Here is a 17,690-nt window from a genome sequence, read left to right on the forward strand (position 1 = left end):
GTGTGTGTGTGGGAGATCCTTGTTGCTGGTGACTGTGTTCACGTGAGACAGTAATATTGAGGCTGTGTCATGTACCACAATGAGTAATAAATGCCCACACCGGGTTGTATTTGGACGTTCTGCCTCTGCCTCCTTGCTTGGTCGGGCCGCTCAATGGTCAGCCTCACAGTCTTCATAACCGTGACCGTGATGAAAACTGCAGAATGGAGCGCTGCCATCACAAACAGTATGTCTCTGTTGTCCACTGTACCAGAGAGCTCTGGTGTTTCCTTTAGAAATTGAGCACAAGGCTTCATTCGTGACTACTTCGCTGCTCAGGTCAAACTTTTGACAGGTTTCTCTCAGCCTTAGTTTCTACAGTTGCTTAAAATACAGTTAGAAAATGTCTTAGCTTACACTTAAAAATGGAATTTTAAGCAAAAGATCTGCTGGAGCAACCAGTGAGTGTGTCCTCACTGCTTATCACTCAACCAGGAAGTTCTCTGGGGTATTTTTTACCTGAAATTATTCTAACGTGTCCATTTGCCAACAACAGAAACCTCCCACTCACCCCAGAAAGAACTCTGTGTCGTTCATCCACTGGTTGATGAAGTGGGCAGTAATGGGCTGGGGGTTGTGCTGGAAGTGCATATTGTCCAGAGTGTGGATGAGCAGAGCTGGGTTATAGTACAGAGCAGCAATGGCTACCTGCAGGCACATGGTCCTCAGCTCACTGGACTTCACCCCCCGCATCAAACGTTCCAGAACTACCTCCACAAACAGAGGGATGCACTGCAAGCAGGGAAAACAGAGGAATGAGGGAGGGGTTACTCTACAGATAAATCTTTGGTGGGTCAATCCATAAGGAGTACTTGTATTCTACAATTTAAGGCTAACACAGCTGGTAAGCAACAGTCTCATTTTATTATCTTACTCTCTGAAGGATAACAAGTAAGGACATTTCCCAAAATGTTGAACCACTGCTTTAACATGGTAATTGTAGGATGGAACATGTTTTTGTTCAATAAGTGTTGCGTGCAGGAATATTTGTTGAAAAGTATGATGATAGACTGTAAAAACAGTCCTGCATGTAGGTTAAACTGGTTCCAGTACACCTACTGTATTGAATGTACCATAGTTGTTTGTAAAACCAAATGTTTGGCGAGTGATTTAAAAGGAATGTATTGTGCTCAGTCAGACCTGGTCAATGCCTCTTCCTCTGCACTGCAGGATGATGACCTCCAACAGTTTGGCAGCGTGACACTCTGCATCCTCCCCTGCATCTATGGTTAACACCTATAATATGACAATGGCAGAGTAAGAATAACACAGGATCATGTTCACATTATATGGACTAGTGAACAGCAGGTAAGGACAGTTATAGCCTGACCTTTTTGCACATGCTGTAGATGACTTCCAAGTGCTTAGGGTTCGACAGGAGCATATCTGTATCCACGGTAACATAGTTGTGCAAAAGAGGCATCATATCTGTAACAAAAACACAGAGCACCTTTAACATTACCACCATTACTTTAGGGTTGATGCATCGACAAACAGCAACATTTATTTTAAAACGTGGATTAAGTATTACGGTTTCATTTTTTTATAACACTTTGAAACTCAGAGGAAATGAATTTACAAGGACAAATATTTGGGAGAATGTAAATAACATATCTATATGTAATAGAGCAAAGCAACTACAACGTAGGGTGTTACAACGTCTTCAGATATCGCCTCAACTCAGGAATAAGATGGACCCAAAGAAATCAGCTTTATGTATGACGTGCATTACAGAAGTGGGTCGTCTTTTTCATACTATATGGACCTGTGTGCATATTCAAGATCTCTGGGGGAAAGTTGTTTCAAAGTATAATTACATTTTTCATAAAGAACGGATACAAATGTAAAACTTGAGTATATTGGATGATACATCATTTATGCACAATTTATAGTAAAGATATTTTCCCAAAAAATATTTAAAAAACTCAGATGAAAACAAAGTGGTTACTAACATGAGAATGCAAAAAGCAGCACAACAGTAAACCTAGTCCTATTTGTACCATACATTAACACCAACCAAAGGATGGCATCTTCTACTGAAAGCGTTGAAGTGTTCACATACCTGTGAAGTAGTCAAAGCAGTCGTGCTGGAACACCTCATACAGTACGCCAAGTAGCTGCCACATCTGAGGGGAGACGCTCTGACAGGTGAGGCCGAACGCCAGGGACAAGATCTCCTCGTAGAACTCTGCACAGTTCAGGGATACTGTTAATCACTCTCTCTCTCTCTCATGTATGTATACTAATTCACAACAGAGACTGTATAACTTCCCCTGGAGTGGGGATCTGTAAGTGTAATGATAGGTGTTTGTATATGTGCTCAACGTGTCCTGAGTGACATGAACATGGAGCCGTACACACAGCTGAAGCTGGAACGTGTTTGAAAACCACAATGAGATGTTCACTTGTGGGAAATGTGTGAAAAGCATGGTGGTGTCTTGCTTATGGGAGGCATGGTTAAGAGTAAAGTGCTTATTTATAATAAATTAATTTAGCCATGGAATGACCTCAGACGTACTCAATAACAACAACATACACCGATCAGCCATTACATTATGACCACCTGCCTATTATTGTGTAGGACCCCCTTTTGGGTCCAGAACAGCCCTGACCCGTGGAGGCATGGACTCCACTAGACCTCTGAAGGTGTGCTGTGGTGTCTGGCACCAAGACGTTAGCAGCAGGTCCTTTAAGTCCTGAAAGTTGCGAGGTGGGGCCTCCATGGGTCGGACTTGTTTATCCAACACACCCCACAGATGCTCGAATGCATTGAGATCTGGGGAATGTGGAGGCCAAGTTAACACCTTGAAATCGTCGTTGTGTTCCTCAAACCATTTTTGCAGTGTGGCAGGACGCATTATCCTGCTGAAAGAGGCCACTGCCATTAGGGAATGCAGTCTCCATGAAGAGGTCAGCATGGCCCCTGACAGGTCTGCAGCTACGCAGCCCAATATACAACAAACTGCTCTGTATTTTCTGACACCTTTCTAACAGAACCAGCATTAAGTGTTTCAGTAAATTGAGCAACAGTAGGTCTTCTGTTGGATCGGACCACACAGGCCAGCCTCTGCTCTCCACACCCATGACCCTGTCGTCAGTTCACCAGTTTACCTTCCTTGGACCTCTTTTGGTAGGTACTGAACACCCCACAAGAGCTGCAGTTTTGGAGATGCTCTGACCGAGTCGTCTAGCCATCACAATTTGGCCTTTGTCAAAGTCGCTCACATCCTAATGCTTTTCAATTTTTCCTGCTTCCAACACATCAACTTTGAGGACCTAGCCTAACATATCCCACCCACTGACAGGTGCCATTGAAACGAGATCTATGCTCTTCACTTCACCCGTCAGTGGTCATAATGTCATGGCTGATCGCTGTATAAGCCTACGGTTTCAGAATCAAACAATACATTTATTTATCATACATTTATTTATCAGACTCATTATTTATTTATATGAAATCTGAACCAACAGACAGATCTTAGACATGTATTGGAGTATAAAGTTTTGAAATTTAAAAAAAGAATCACAACACTATTTCTCTGTGAACTATGTTGTGAAGGAGATCAGTTGGGGAACATTACTTTTATAAATGGACAATGGCGCTTTGGAGGAAAGGACACAAGAACAAACGTTTCAATGCCAGGTTGCCATGGGGGCAGCAGAACGCCAAGAAGGAACAGCCAGAACCCTGATTGAGAGTATGTTTGTAGGAATGAGTACGTTTATGTAACACCGAGGCGCCTGTGCAAACACACCTGCCATACCTATGATGGGCTTTTGCAAGACCAGACCGATCACCTGCAAACAGATCCCCTCCAGCTGCTGAGTGATCTGAGAAGAAAAATATATAAAAAAGGTATCAAATATCACATACAAGAGCAAAACAGTTCAAGTTTCTATGTGTGTGTGCATGTGAGACCTCCTTGTGGTCCTCCATGACGGTGAGGATTGTGTCGATGGTGCTGAGGATGCCCAACGCCATGACGGTCTTGTCCTCGTTCTCCTCATACTCCTCACTTTGTAGGACTCTGGTGAAAATATCTGCCTGCCAAACATACACATGCACACACAGTAGTTACACACACTGCAGATCCACCTCACAATATGTCTTTAGCTGTAACGGATGCAGATAAAGAGACCAAGCCCCCAGAAAGGGAGCCAGGCATTGAATCCAATTTTCGTAGTGGCAATATGGTAGCAACATGCACAAAAAGCAGAGTCCAGTTGTTATCCCTTTATTGAACTGAGCCGATACGGGACATGACGGTGCCGATTGGGGGCGGGCATGAGGGTAAAGATGATTGCGCATGCTCTATCTATGAGCCTCATGGATGTGGAAGATCCAGGGAAAAGGAGGGAGGTTGTGTTCTTAAGAGTCAGGCTGTTTTGGCTTCATGCACCACAGAGCAACTCTCATAGTGTCTGCAACACTGAATCCAGTTCTTTATACATCCATGGTACAATCACCATGCATCCAAAAGTTTCAGGGATCAAAATGAAGACTATTGTAATACTACTATCTATGCAGCGTTGAGGGAATGCCACCCCTCTGGTTCCCCCCTCGTTTGAGACCAGTTTCATTCTTCTTGCTGCCAGCAGAGTGGGCGCAGTGCCTGCATGAAACAGTTCTGTTGGGTTCCATTGTTAGCAGTGTGTGCTATGTGCCGACTCATCCATCTCATAAGAGACATGTAGAGGCATACCTCAATAATAGATATGCTCGAAATTAGATATAAAGTACCTTTATGAATTTGTCCTTGGTAAAATGATAAGAAATGTGTTTGTGATTGTGTGTCCCTACCAGGTTCTGTGTCATGTCCACAGCAATGGCAGCCACCTCCTGGTTGTACTCGCAGATCATCTTCTGAATGACATTGGTCAGGTCGTCATTCTCCGTCTCTTTGACCACGTGCAGCAGCTCCTGCATGACGGGCCTGATGTGGGCTCTGATGTAGATCTTGGCTGCACACAAACACAAAGCATGTGGTTGCAAGAGGACCTCTTAAACTCATAGGATAGTTATGCTTATTATTATTTTGAAAAAATAGTAGAAGTAATAGAAGTAAACATAATTATTGAAATCAAACTTCAAGTACTTAAGGCAGGGACGGACTGGCCATCTGTTCAGGACAATCACAGAACCAGCAGCCATACATTTATGTTTTTTTCCCTTTAAACATCATCATTTATGTTGCACACTGACAGAGGACGACAGGACTAATACAAACATGTAGTGCTTACTCGACAAGTAAAGACCTCTCTGATAATATTATGAGTGCAGATTATTGTGTTGTGACTCCGCTGCTACGGACTTCCATGTGCAGTGCTGCCGGAGCGCACCAGAACAACCCCGGACTTTGTTTCAGAGGAAAAATATTATTTGTGGTTCACAAGGGGCCGTACACATGGCTTTTCTATGTGATCAAGTCCAGGCACAGGGTCATTTGATATGTAATGGTATACACAGATGAAGGTGGGATTGAGCAGTGGGAAGGCTTGTGTTTTTTTTACCAGGGCAAGAGAGGAGGTAAAAGCTGCTGTTCATTGTGCTTCATTTTTGTTGAAAAGAGTATAAACAAACACGATCTTCCTCTCTGGACATTGGATTTAATCCCTGCTTAAGATATAGATCTATCTATATATCTATCTATATATATATACATTATAACATATACAGGCCCTTTAAGCGATGCAATGCAGCTATATATATACTGTATGTTGACCCTCCCCTTGCTTTTTGCCTTTATGATATAGAAGGCTAACCACTTCCTGACTCAGATTGACTGATCTCTCTTTGTCACATGCACTTTTTTGTATTAGCCATATTTATCCAGTAGTTTGCTTCATCCTTTCAATTACTTGACCTTTTTTTCTTTATAGAATCTTAGAGCAGTAAAAGCTGATTGAAGTGGTAAGGTGGTTGATGTTAGTTAAACAAAAAAGTATATGCCTCCAATGACCTTGTTCCTGGTTGCTGACCAGGGTCTGCAGAGCAATGGCGGCTTCAACCTTGACAGGCATCTCTTTGTCCTCGATCAGATCCTGTTTGACCAATTCCACAGCGTTCCTCAGTACGAGCTCATCGTGAAAACGCAAAGGGCTGAAGGAGTGAAGCACCCAGCACGACTGGCAGGACACAGCAAAGGAGCAAACATTAGTGCAACAAACAGTCTTCAAATATGATTCCAATAGTTAAGAGGCGCACACCATTAACACCAAAGAAGATCAAACAAACCAATTGTAAGTGGCAGCACTGAGAGGGTTTGTAGTGTCAGCTACAGTTCAAACATTAAACAGATGTGTCAGTTGTAGTGTAAGAGCAGAGCTTAAGAGTCAGAGAATATGATCTATGGTCTGGTTACAGTACCTAATCACCCAGTGCTTGTATGTTCTGTATATAAACTATCCAGGTTAAAAGCATTCTCCAGAGAACTGGTGTCTCTCTCTTGTATACCGTGGACAAAGAGATATAATCCCTGTGAAGGAATGATGGGGGGGGGGCACTCACCCTGGCTCGAAGGTAACCCATAGGAGAGTTGAGCAGAGGGAAGACATAGTTCTGCAGCATCAGCTCCATCTGCTCCTTGTACCCCCGCTTCTGTAGGATGAGAAGCATACATACAGCACATCCAAGACAGATTAACACACGAGCGGTGACAAGATCATTTTAATCACTAGCAAGGCTCTGATGCAGGGCTGACCTTCAGTAAGAGCTCAGCCAGAGCTCCAATGCAGTGCAGGGCCCCGTCCTTCCTGCGGGGGTCGGCCGAGGGGTCCCTCAGTATCTGGTGGCAGAACTCCATCATCTGAGGAAGAACCTGCCAAAAGGAAGCGCAAAGGTCACATGGAGGAAAGGCTGATGCAGTCATTGATGCGGTATTGGACATTTCAAAGTCAACTTTAATGTCAATCTTTCAGTTTGTGTGTACACAGAGAGATCGAAATAACGTTTCCAACAATCCCGAATACAAAAATACAAATATAATATGTATACAAATATGTATTAAAATGTAAATATTAGATGGGTTTCACTGTAATAGAAATATACATTTAATGCGTTTTGCTTATTCTCTCTATCCAAGAGACAAAAAATGCCTCATCTGTGTGTTAGTCACCCCCAGTGTTTCCCCTATATATAAATAGTATGCGCTGGTAGCTCTGGGAGGGGAAAAAACATGCCAAAAACATTTTTGACCGTTGGCGCTCATCCTAATTTTCGGCCTTGATGTAACAACATTCATAATTAAGTAAATGTAACACCCTTTTCACCCCGGTTACACTTTTCATTTGCCCTGTACGATGGGCGCTGTAAGTGATGAAAGTGGGGGATGTTTGCTTATCAGGCGCCCGCAGCTCACAGCCAAAGTGCGAGCGTGGGAGCGAGAGAGCGAGCAAGGGAGAGAGAGAGAGGGCGCACCGGTACCGGCGCTGTTGTTATTAGAATCTGGTGCTAGCTGCGCTAACAGATATAAGAAGTAGATGTTTCTACAACCAGGGTGGAGGAGAGCTCTCCTGTCAGACTGAGAGGCTCAGTGAGGTAAAGGACTCTCTGAGTGTGTCAGGGTTGAGCGAATCAGGCAGGACCCAAATGCAGATTTAACAGAAAAAAACTTTATTTCAAGGCTACAAGAACATACAGAGCAGAACTCTCTCCCCCGTGAACACAGTCAACAACAAACAATCTCACAACGACAGACAGAAAAACAGAACTTAAATGCACACAACACTAATCACACAAACAAGACACAGGTGAGGAGGGAGGAGAAAACACATGGGCACAAGGTGAACACAATCAGGTAATCAGGTAGGAGGGAACACAGAGGCAGGAAGCAACAGGCAAGACGGCGGGGGGGGGACACTTTTGAAAATAAAACAGGAAACCAAAGACAGATCTAGACATGACAAAACACACCACAGACAGATCGTGACAGAGTGTTTAGATAGGTCATTTTAGTCTAAGTTATCTCAGTGGGTCTCAAACGTTTTGACCACAAATGATGTAAACACATATTTCCAAGGCACTCCTTTATAATTATTAGGATAAATAAAAACAGGTTTGAAATCAGTCCAATGTATACTATAGGACAGTAAACCAAAAATATTTGTAAAGTTGGAGAGATACAAAAATATGCATAAATAAATAAATGTTAACAAGGTGAAATAAGATATGAATGAATAACAAAAATAAAATAAGTTACATTTATTTGTTATTGGCTATGGTAGGTTATTGGTTATGTTCACATACTTATTTGATTATTAATATGTAAACCGATCTTTTTCATATGGGTGTTTTAGAGTTGTACCTCCTAGATCAGGTCTCTAGTAATTGTGTGCTCAAAGTGCACCAGATTGAGCATACCCCCGGACCCCCCTAGAGGATGTGACGTCCACCCCCCAATTCAAACATGTTCATACAATACTGAATACATTTGAAGCCATTTTGACGTCTATTACCTATGTCAATAAGTTTCTGTTTTTGTAGTGTATTTGTCTTTTGTAGAGATTTTTCATTTATTCTTTATATATAAAATCTCGCCTGGGGCAGCAAATTGGCTAGAACTAGGCCTCAAGAGCCTTTCTTGTGCTGGCAGACACATAGAAACTAATTGGCGGGGCACACTTCGCACGTGCACACACTAAAAAATTCCACACGCTCCGCGCTCCCATTATGCTGGACCCACGTGCCTTAGCACCGCTGCTATGACTCCATCCTAGGGGAAACACTGACCCCCTCAAAGACCAACACTGGATAGGCTTCTGGGCTTGAATCCACATCACTGACATCAGCAATGAGGGCAGACTCTAAAGGAAAGTTTCACTATACAATGAGGATGCCTGTGACGGGGAGATGTGAGACATCAACTTCTTCCTCGAGTCCGTAGCAATCTCAGATGTCGTTCTGCCAGTATCGGGCACAGGCCACAGCTGATGGGGTAGGTTCTGCCAGGTCTTCTGGACTGCACCGGGGGGCATCGGCACATTCCAGTAGGTGGGACATTGTCTGCACTGATCCACAGCTGCACGTGTCTTCTGTGGTGTAGTTCCACACTTTCATCAGTGCTTTGCACCTCCCCTGTTCCACACGCAGTCTATTAAGTGACTTCCAGGTTGTCCAGCCAAGGTCGTGGCCACTAGCAAGGCTTTCCGTTGGTGTGATTCCTCTGTCCAGCCATTCAAGAGCTCGTGTGTCATGTCTTTGCCATTCATCTTCCCAGATGTTGGTCCTTGCTGCTTGTTTGGTTGTCTGGAGGGGCAGGACTGTCTGCACAAAACTGGCTCTGGATCGGAGCCTGCGTGGGGGTGCTACGTGGCCATGCAAGGGGTGTCTGATGTCTGTCTCCTGTGTTCTCCGTTCATCTTGAGCGATACCCAGTCGTCGAGACATCAACTGACCTGACGTAAGCATGTCACACCTCCCTCTCCTTTGTCAGAGAGGGGCCCACATTTTAGACCAACTACAGCCGAACTCTGAAAACATCTGAGGAAACAATTGTTTCCAATGCTCATTTAACATTATTGGTATTGGAAAGACAAAAGTAAAATGTAAAAGGTTTAAAGAAAGATATTGGTCAAATCAAAGCTTTCCCACATTAAACACATTCAGCAGGAGCTTATGTGAGGGCTCCATGATCGCTTCGCCTCAGGCTCCATGATCACCCTGTCGGGTGTTATTTGTTCAATTATGGCCTCCTCGCTGCACATTATCCCGCTTATTACACGGCGCCACATACTAAACAAACTAACGACTTGACTCCCAATAGTAATTGAAAATTATTTTATTGACTTGAAAATAATGGTATTGCTTTCGCTAAGAAAAAGACCGCCATTGCATGGCGCACCACCAGCTGGAGCTGTGACCACAATAACTTAGTTTAAAATGACTGCAGCACTGATCGAGGTTTTCTGTAACTGTCCGAGTCTGTTCACAGTTTCTGTTCCACCAACAAGTCCTTAAACACTGCAGAGCCCATACCGTGTTCCTGTTCCCTAGATCCCTTGATTTGGGCATATTTCCTGGACAGGCTACTTTGTACAGACAATGTTAATAACAATTGTAATAGTCCAGTTATAAACGACATGAATCAAAGATGTGTTGCTGTATTTTAGTGATAACATTTTTTATTCATCATCATAATTATTCTATCAGTGGCGGCCGGCCCATAGGGGCGCCGCCCCCCCTCTTCCCACATTAAATTTAAAAAAAAAAATATATATATATATATATATATATATATATATATATATATATATATATATATATATATATATATTTAAAAAATATATTTTTTATTTTTATTTTTATTTTTAATAAACAAGGTAAATATTATATAATTGGTATCAGTAAAATGTATAATCTACAATAAAATCTCGTTTAAAATTGTGTTACGATGTCTAAAGTTACTGATAAGTCACATGTTTCCTGCCCGGCCTTGCCCGTGTATCATTACTCCCTCTCGTCTGGGCGCTATGCACAGCGCCCAGACGAGAGTGCAGCAAGTGCAGCAGAAGCCAACTGTTGCTATCTTTAAACTATGCCGCCGAAACATAATTTCAGCCAATCAGCGTCGTCAAATCTGATGGTCACAGGGCTCCTACGTGAGCGGCGGTGCAGTCTGTGAGTTGTTTGGACTCGTATCCAAGGAGACAAAACAGGAAGCTGTCATACACTCTGGAAGCTACCATTAGCAGCTAATGAAAACTCAGTTTTTGACATAAAAATTGAATTATGGATCATCAATCCTTTTTTCAAAGTGACAGACACATTGGATTAACCTTCAGCTGCGTTTTTCTCGTTTTTGATCAGAATTGTTATTCTGCAAAAGGTGAGCATATCTCCGTGTTTTGCTACCTAAAGCTGCGTCGTGTGATGTCTGTATTTGCTTCCCCTGTCGCGAGTTCTGATCGCTCAGTGATGATACTTATATTTCTAGAATCTGTGGAATCTCAGCTTGTTAGCACAGTTTATGCTGTAGAAACTATGTCCAGGACAAGGTGTTTGGAAGTTTTGGAAGATTCATAGCTAACCACACTGAAGTTATGGAGGTATTAATCAGTCTTCTCATATTTTTAAGCCTCAAATTGTCCTTCCCCCCCCCTCTAACATCACCAGAAGTCATAATTTAGGGGGTCTTTTCTCAAAAAAATGTACCGCGGGACCCCCCTAGTATTGTTTGATCACCATTTCCACAGCCCCACCTAAAATATTTTCCACCAGCCGCCACTGTATTCCATATATATAATTTACACAGTGCCTGTAAACCGGAGGAGAACGCTGGCATTTCTCCTCCTCCTACCATTGACTAGAGTGGCCACGATCGCTGTGAACGCCGCGGCCGTAACCCCTAGATTCCACCGGGTCCGTCTGCGGCGCGTTACGGGCGCGTAACGGCCCCTACACACGGCGGCGTGCGGTGACTCTTCAACGCTTCTGCCCATTCACTTTGAATGGGGTGACGTCACGATTCGCCGAACTGCATTCTGGGAGCAAAGCGTAGCTTTCCTCGCGGTGCTCGCTGCAAAAGTAGAGAATGTTCTACTTTTGAAGCTGAGGCGGAGGCGGCAGCCAATCAAATCCCGCGTATGCAAATCTGACAATTCACGCGCTAGCCAATCAAACCGCGTGTATGCTGGCAGAGCCAGACCGCAGTTCATTTCCTCATATGCCAAAAAATTGAGGAGAAAATAATCGTAGCGGTAGGGAATCACCCGATGCTTTCAGTCCCTGTTCACCTACCGGGATACAAACCGGAGGAGCCAGGCATGGAGGGAGGTGGTAGAGACAGTGGGTGAAACTGGTAGGTTTTCGCCTGTTTGGGGAGTTTATATCCAGTGTACTTCGTTTGAATGGACAGCAGGCATAGACAGTATATTTAGCCACCATGCAATGTTGCATAAAATAGCACCATAGACATGAATTAAAAATCGCTTTTTAGATATTAATGTCTATGGTGAGATTCATACACGGGAGCCTTTTTAAAGCCTTTTTACCCCGCTGCAAACAGAACCCCCCCCCCCTTCCCATCACAAACTTTACACAGATCCCCCCTTCCAATTATCAACTCATGTCTTGTTTCCGCAAACTCTTGTGTCCTGCAGCAGCTAAACGTTTTGCAAGCCCCCGTTCGTTTAGTACCTAAAATAATAGACATCGCTTTTTCCAGCTGACAAACCCGACTTTCTGGTCACTTCTTCAATTTTCCAGCCCTTGGGGAGAGACACGGGAGATTCATGTGATTGGTTGTTGGTCGCGTTGCTCGCGTAAACTCCCCAAGCTCAAGACACGCCCACCGCCAAGCGGCAACGCACGCTGCCGTGTGTAGGCTGCGTTACGGCTGCGCCGCGGTGCTCGTGGCGATCGCGGCCACTCTAGTCAATGGGTGCTATTCCACCACACGCGGCGCGTTACGGCTCAGAAGCGTCCCAGAAGCGGCTCGGCGCAGGGCTCCTCTAAAATTAGGATCGAATCCTATTTTTGTCGCGGCGCAGCCGTAACGTAAGGTCGGGCAGGCAGGAAGTGGAACGTTCAGAGCTATATAGACCTATATATATATACACACACACAAACTAATTTTGCAGACCCTATCCCTCCGTAGTCTTTCAAGTAGGAGGAGAAATGCCAGCGTTCTCCTCCGGTTTACAGGCACTGTGTAAATTAAATATAGAATAATGATGATGATGAATGCATTTTTTTACCACTAAAATACAGCAACACATCTTTGAGTCATGTCGTTTATAACTGGAATATTACAGTTATTATTAACTTTGTCTGTACAAAGTAGCCTGTCCAGGAAATATGCCCAAATCAACAAAAACTGCGAGCCGGCAGGCAAGACGCTCCGCTTCTGAAATGCTTCTGAAACGCGCCTGGTAGGGTATGACGCCGGAGGAGGCCGGACCAAAACCGCGGCGCAGACGGACCCGGTGGAATCCCGGGGTAAGGCTTAAAACACATTATTATTTGAACACATTACTATGATGAAACTCTTATGAGGACCCCCCAGGAAAGGAAGAGCAAGAGATACCTCTGCTACATAAGAGTTACCAGCCTCAGAAACCAGAAATGAACAGCACCTCAGATTAGAGCCCACATAAATTATTGTAGGAGACACATCTCAACACCCATTGTTCAGAGGAGACTGCTTGAATCAGGCCTTCATGATCCAATTGCTTCAAATAAGCCACTACTGAGGATGAACAACAAGAAGAAGAGAATTGTTTGGGTGTGATTGTGAAGCGTTTGTGGTTTGCAAGGGAGCTCGGTCGGCCCGGTTAATTTGGCTGTGCGTGGATGAGGACCTTTTTAATGGTTAAATACATTTATCATGTGAATGTTACGTCACATGTGAGGGATTCCCTCTGGTGGCAGTTACGTATGTGGCCTTTTATGGTAATGTGGTTGCGCACCTGAGGGGTTTATTTTGAAGATATCCAGTGGCGTATCCTCAGTGGGAGAAACCATTTAAACTTTAAGTGGATGCAAATTACGTGGGTGCAGGGGCAGTGCTGTTACAGCCTGATGATTTAGGTGTGGATAGGCAGGTTTGTTTCTTTTCAAAGAAGTTTAACAAACATCAGCTGAACTATTCAGTGATTGAGAAGGAAACGCTAGCTTTGATTTTGGCATTACAGCACTTCAGTGTGTATGTTAGCTCTGTGCCTGTTGTGGTCTTTACGGATCACAACCCGTTAACCTTTCTGAGTTCTTTGCAGTGCCCTATCCAAAGGCTGATTCGCTGGGCCCTGATGCTCCAGTATTATAATTTAGACATGTCATATCAAGGGGGGGAGCAATGTGGTGGCAGATGCATTAGGCGCTTTCACACCGGAGTACTTTTCCCAGGAATAGTTCCAATAGTTCCTGGGATTTTGCGTTCACACCAAAAAGATCTGGAACTAGAACTTTTTTTTGCGAACCTTTTCACTCCTTTTTAGTCCCTGCTCTCTAGCAGGGACTTTCCTGGGGAGAAAAAGGTTCCACTTTCTGATTGGCTGGGCGAATTGCAAACCACGCCCCCTAAAACTCTGAAAAGTTTTTGTGAAGCCGCCATTTTATTTGCTCGCATTAGCATTATTAGCATTAGCATTAGCCCAGCGCACCAACGGAGAGAGACTAACTTATGGCAACACAAAAGAAAACATGGGAGCGGTGGAGTGATGAGGAGGTGTCGGCGCTTCTGGCGATTTACTCGGAAGGCTTCAGTAACACAACTCCGGGGACTTCGGGTAGCAGTATACACCGTGAAGTTGTTTGCGGCCTGCCAGTAAACCCAAAGCAGAAGAAGAAGAAGAAGAAGTGACGTCAGCGGCTCCGTCAGGGAGTTAACGCGATTTTCTAGATAGTTCCAGGAAATAAAAGTTCCAGGGAACTAAGTTCCGGGAACTATTCCTGGGAAAAGTACTTGGTGTGAAAGCGCCTATTAGCCGCGTTCACACCAAGTACTTTGCCGTACTTAGTGCCGGCACTCAGTGCCCCGGCACTTATTACCCCAGGGCCCTTAGTACAGATCGCGTTCACACCGGAATAAGTTCCCTGAGGGAAGATTACGCAAATGAGCCGCTGACGTCACTTCGTCTTCTTCTGCTTTGGGCTTACTGGCAGGCCGCAAACCACTTCACGGTGTATACTGCTCTCGAAGTTCCCGGCCGGAAGTCCCCGGAGTTGGGGACTGGCTTCAGTAGAAGCCTTCCGAGTAAATCGCCAGAACGCCGACACCTCCTCATCTCCACCGCTCCCATGTTTTCTTTTGTGTTGCCATAAGTTAGTCTCTCTGCGTTTGTGCGCTGGGCGAATGCTAATGCTAATAATGCTAATGCGAGGATAATAAAATGGCGGCTCGACAAAACATTTCAGAGTTTTACGGGGCGTGGTTTGCAATTCGCCCAGCCAATCAGAACTGGGGCACTTTTTTCCCCCAGGAAAGTACCATCTTTCAGCAGGCACTAAAAATGGGGGTAAAAGTTCACGGCACTAAGTACTCTTTATGGTGTGAACGCGACATAAGGGGTACTAACGGAACTAAACGCGAAAAGTACGGGCCAAAGTACTCCGGTGTGAACGCGGCTATTGTCTCTGGCCCCCGGTGAGTAATGCCCTGTTAGTGTGTGTTTATGTAGCCGTTCTAGTGTCCAGTTGTCTCTTCTCTTCTTTTTTTCTAAATAGCTTCAAGGATCCGGTTGCAGGGGGTCGAGAGAATGGGGTGGGAGTTGCAGAGCAGTTGGGAGAACAAACGGTGAGGCATTTCTTTTTCTCGTTGTGGGTGGAGCTGAGGAGGCCAATCAGCCTAACTGGGGACACCTGGCCAGTGCCCCAGGATCTACGTAAGCCCAGCTGCCCGGAGTCACGGGGCTGACGCTCTCTCCAAGATCCCCTTCCCCTCGTCCAGCCTGGGCCATTTTAAGTTAAAAGAGTGTTGACAGAACCCCACTGCAGTGACATTTCTGATTTATATAAATAAATGTGCCGTTGTTATTGCGGAAATCCTTGTGCGTCTCCCTCTTTTTTGTTTGTCATAACCGGTCAAACTTGCTCGCCTACAGCTTCCACTGGAGAAGGGGGGCTTAGCTGTTCATAACATTAAACTGCATCAACTCTCATGTCTCTGCAGATATATTACAGACTGGTTTAAAGAGGACCCAGAGTCTATATGGCTTGATATTGAGGCTGACCCAATAAGCCCAATACCTCTGAAAAATGTTATATTTACTTCCAGGAAGTGGGTTGGTTCAGCTGTTAAAGGCAACTTTCTTTTACAGAATACCCTTAACGTTTGGAGATTAACTAGGGAGATGGAGGGCATGGACGGCACTACATCCCCGCTGACGCCCCTGTACTCTAATCCAGACTTCCCCCCTGTTCTGGAGCATAACTCTTTCTGGTCTGATAAAGGCATAAAGACACTGGGAGACATTGTGGAAAATGGCTAAATTATGACCTTTGATATGTTAAAAGATAGTCACAAAATCCCAGCCTCTCATTAGTATTTTGGTACTTGCAATTACACAGCTTTTGTATATCCAGACTCAAACCATTTTAATTCTGTGGTGAAATCTTCTCATTAGAACAAATACTTATTAAGAAGGACTCAACACAATTAATAACACGGTTCTATGGGTTACTCTCCAGGATAATGTAAGATAAAACATTGCGTTTTACTAAAGTATGTGTCGGAGGAATCCCCAAATGTCACACAGTGGATAAGTAGTGTGTTAGAGTTCCTGCCTCTTGAAGCTCTCAGCTTTTATTTAAGAGATGAACCATTTCAGTTTCATAATGTTTGGAGTCCCTTTACCACTTATTTAGGACCTGAGTTCCAACAAACTATAACAGCAGGGCTCTGTGGTCTGGCATGGGGACAATAGATGTTTTGTCTTTGTTTTTTTTTATTAATGATATTATTTTAATGTCTATACATTCTTGTATAATGTGGTAAACATTTGTTTCATCTATTGAATCTGTAAACCTGTCTTGTTTGGTTGTAGTTGGGTTAATGTTGTGCATGTAAATGTGTTCAGACCTAATGCAGCTCCTCACCTCCTTCCTCTTGCGAGCAGCTTTACACAGGAAGCTCTGGGCAGCAGTGGCTGGTAGGGCATGGTCATCATAGAGGTCTGCAACAGACAAAAATACACACTCTCAAAAAGAATGGGAAGAAAGAATGCGTTCAAAAACATGGTGGACATCCTTCCTCCACCATTACATATAACTGAAATGAATTAGCTGAAAGTATACACAAATATATACATATATACTCACGGGCCACTTTATTAGGTACACTTAATTACTTGTGGCATAGACTCAAGGTGCTGGAAACATCCCTCAGAGATTCTGGTACATATTAAAATGATAGAATCATGCAGTTGCTGCAGATTTGTCCATGATGTGAATCTCTTGTTCCACCACATCCCAAATGTGCTCTATAGGATTTAGATCTGGGGCCCTTTGAGTACAGTGAACTCATTGTCATGTTAAATAAACCAGTTGGAGATGATTTGAGCTGTGTGACACGGCGCGTTATCCTGCTGATCTACACTGTGGTCATAAAGGGATGGACATGGTCAGCAACAAAACTCAGGTAGGCTGTGGTGTTTAAACCATGCTCAATTGTTACAAAGGGGACCAAAGTATGCCAAGAAAATATCCCCCACACTATTACACCACCACCCCCAGCCTGAACTGTTGGCACAAGGCAGGTCGGATCCATGCTCTTATGTTGTTTACGCCACATTCTGACCCTACCGTCCGAATGTCCCAGCTGAAATTCAGACTCTTCAGACCAGGCAACATTTTTCCAATCTTCTATTGTCCAGTTTTGGTGAGCCCGTTGAATTGTAGCCTCAGTTTCCTGTTCTTATCTGACAGGAGGGGCACCCGGTGGGGTCTTCTGCTGCTGTAGCCCATCTGCTTCAGGGTTCCACGTGTTGTGTTCAGAGATGGTCTTCTGCACCTTGATTGTAGAGTAGTTATTGGAGTTACTGTTGCCTTTCTATCATCTTGAACCAGTCTGGCCATTCTCCTCTGAGCTCTGGCATCAACAAGGCATTTTGTCCCAGAGAACTGCCGCTCACTGGATATTTTCTCTCTTTCGGACCATTCTCTGTAATCCCTAGAGATGGATGTGAAAACCCCATCAGATCAGCAGTTTCTGACATAC

At 44.2% G+C, this 17,690-nt stretch overlaps 1 protein-coding gene across 2 annotated transcripts in view; it reads right to left on the reverse strand.

Annotated features, from left to right (window-relative positions):
- Positions 1 to 17,690, reverse strand: part of ipo8 (importin 8) — a 60,897-nt gene that overhangs the window by 16,634 nt on the left and 26,573 nt on the right. Inside the window, exons 11-21 of one of the 2 annotated variants that reach the window (XM_034133140.1) lie at positions 16,571 to 16,647; positions 6,741 to 6,857; positions 6,548 to 6,637; positions 6,000 to 6,165; positions 4,841 to 5,001; positions 3,959 to 4,084; positions 3,804 to 3,870; positions 2,102 to 2,227; positions 1,370 to 1,467; positions 1,180 to 1,275; positions 551 to 771 (exon numbers count right to left, since the gene is read on the reverse strand). In XM_034133140.1, coding sequence (XP_033989031.1) covers positions 551 to 771; positions 1,180 to 1,275; positions 1,370 to 1,467; positions 2,102 to 2,227; positions 3,804 to 3,870; positions 3,959 to 4,084; positions 4,841 to 5,001; positions 6,000 to 6,165; positions 6,548 to 6,637; positions 6,741 to 6,857; positions 16,571 to 16,647 — 1,345 coding nt within the window. Of the gene's footprint in view, positions 1 to 550; positions 772 to 1,179; positions 1,276 to 1,369; positions 1,468 to 2,101; positions 2,228 to 3,794; positions 3,871 to 3,958; positions 4,085 to 4,840; positions 5,002 to 5,999; positions 6,166 to 6,547; positions 6,638 to 6,740; positions 6,858 to 16,570; positions 16,648 to 17,690 lie in introns of both variants that reach the window. The other variant, XM_034133139.1, reaches the window with a different exon arrangement.

Source organism: Trematomus bernacchii, unplaced genomic scaffold (assembly GCF_902827165.1).
Source record: "Trematomus bernacchii unplaced genomic scaffold, fTreBer1.1, whole genome shotgun sequence".
In the NCBI taxonomy this organism is placed as follows: Eukaryota; Metazoa; Chordata; class Actinopteri; order Perciformes; family Nototheniidae; genus Trematomus; species Trematomus bernacchii.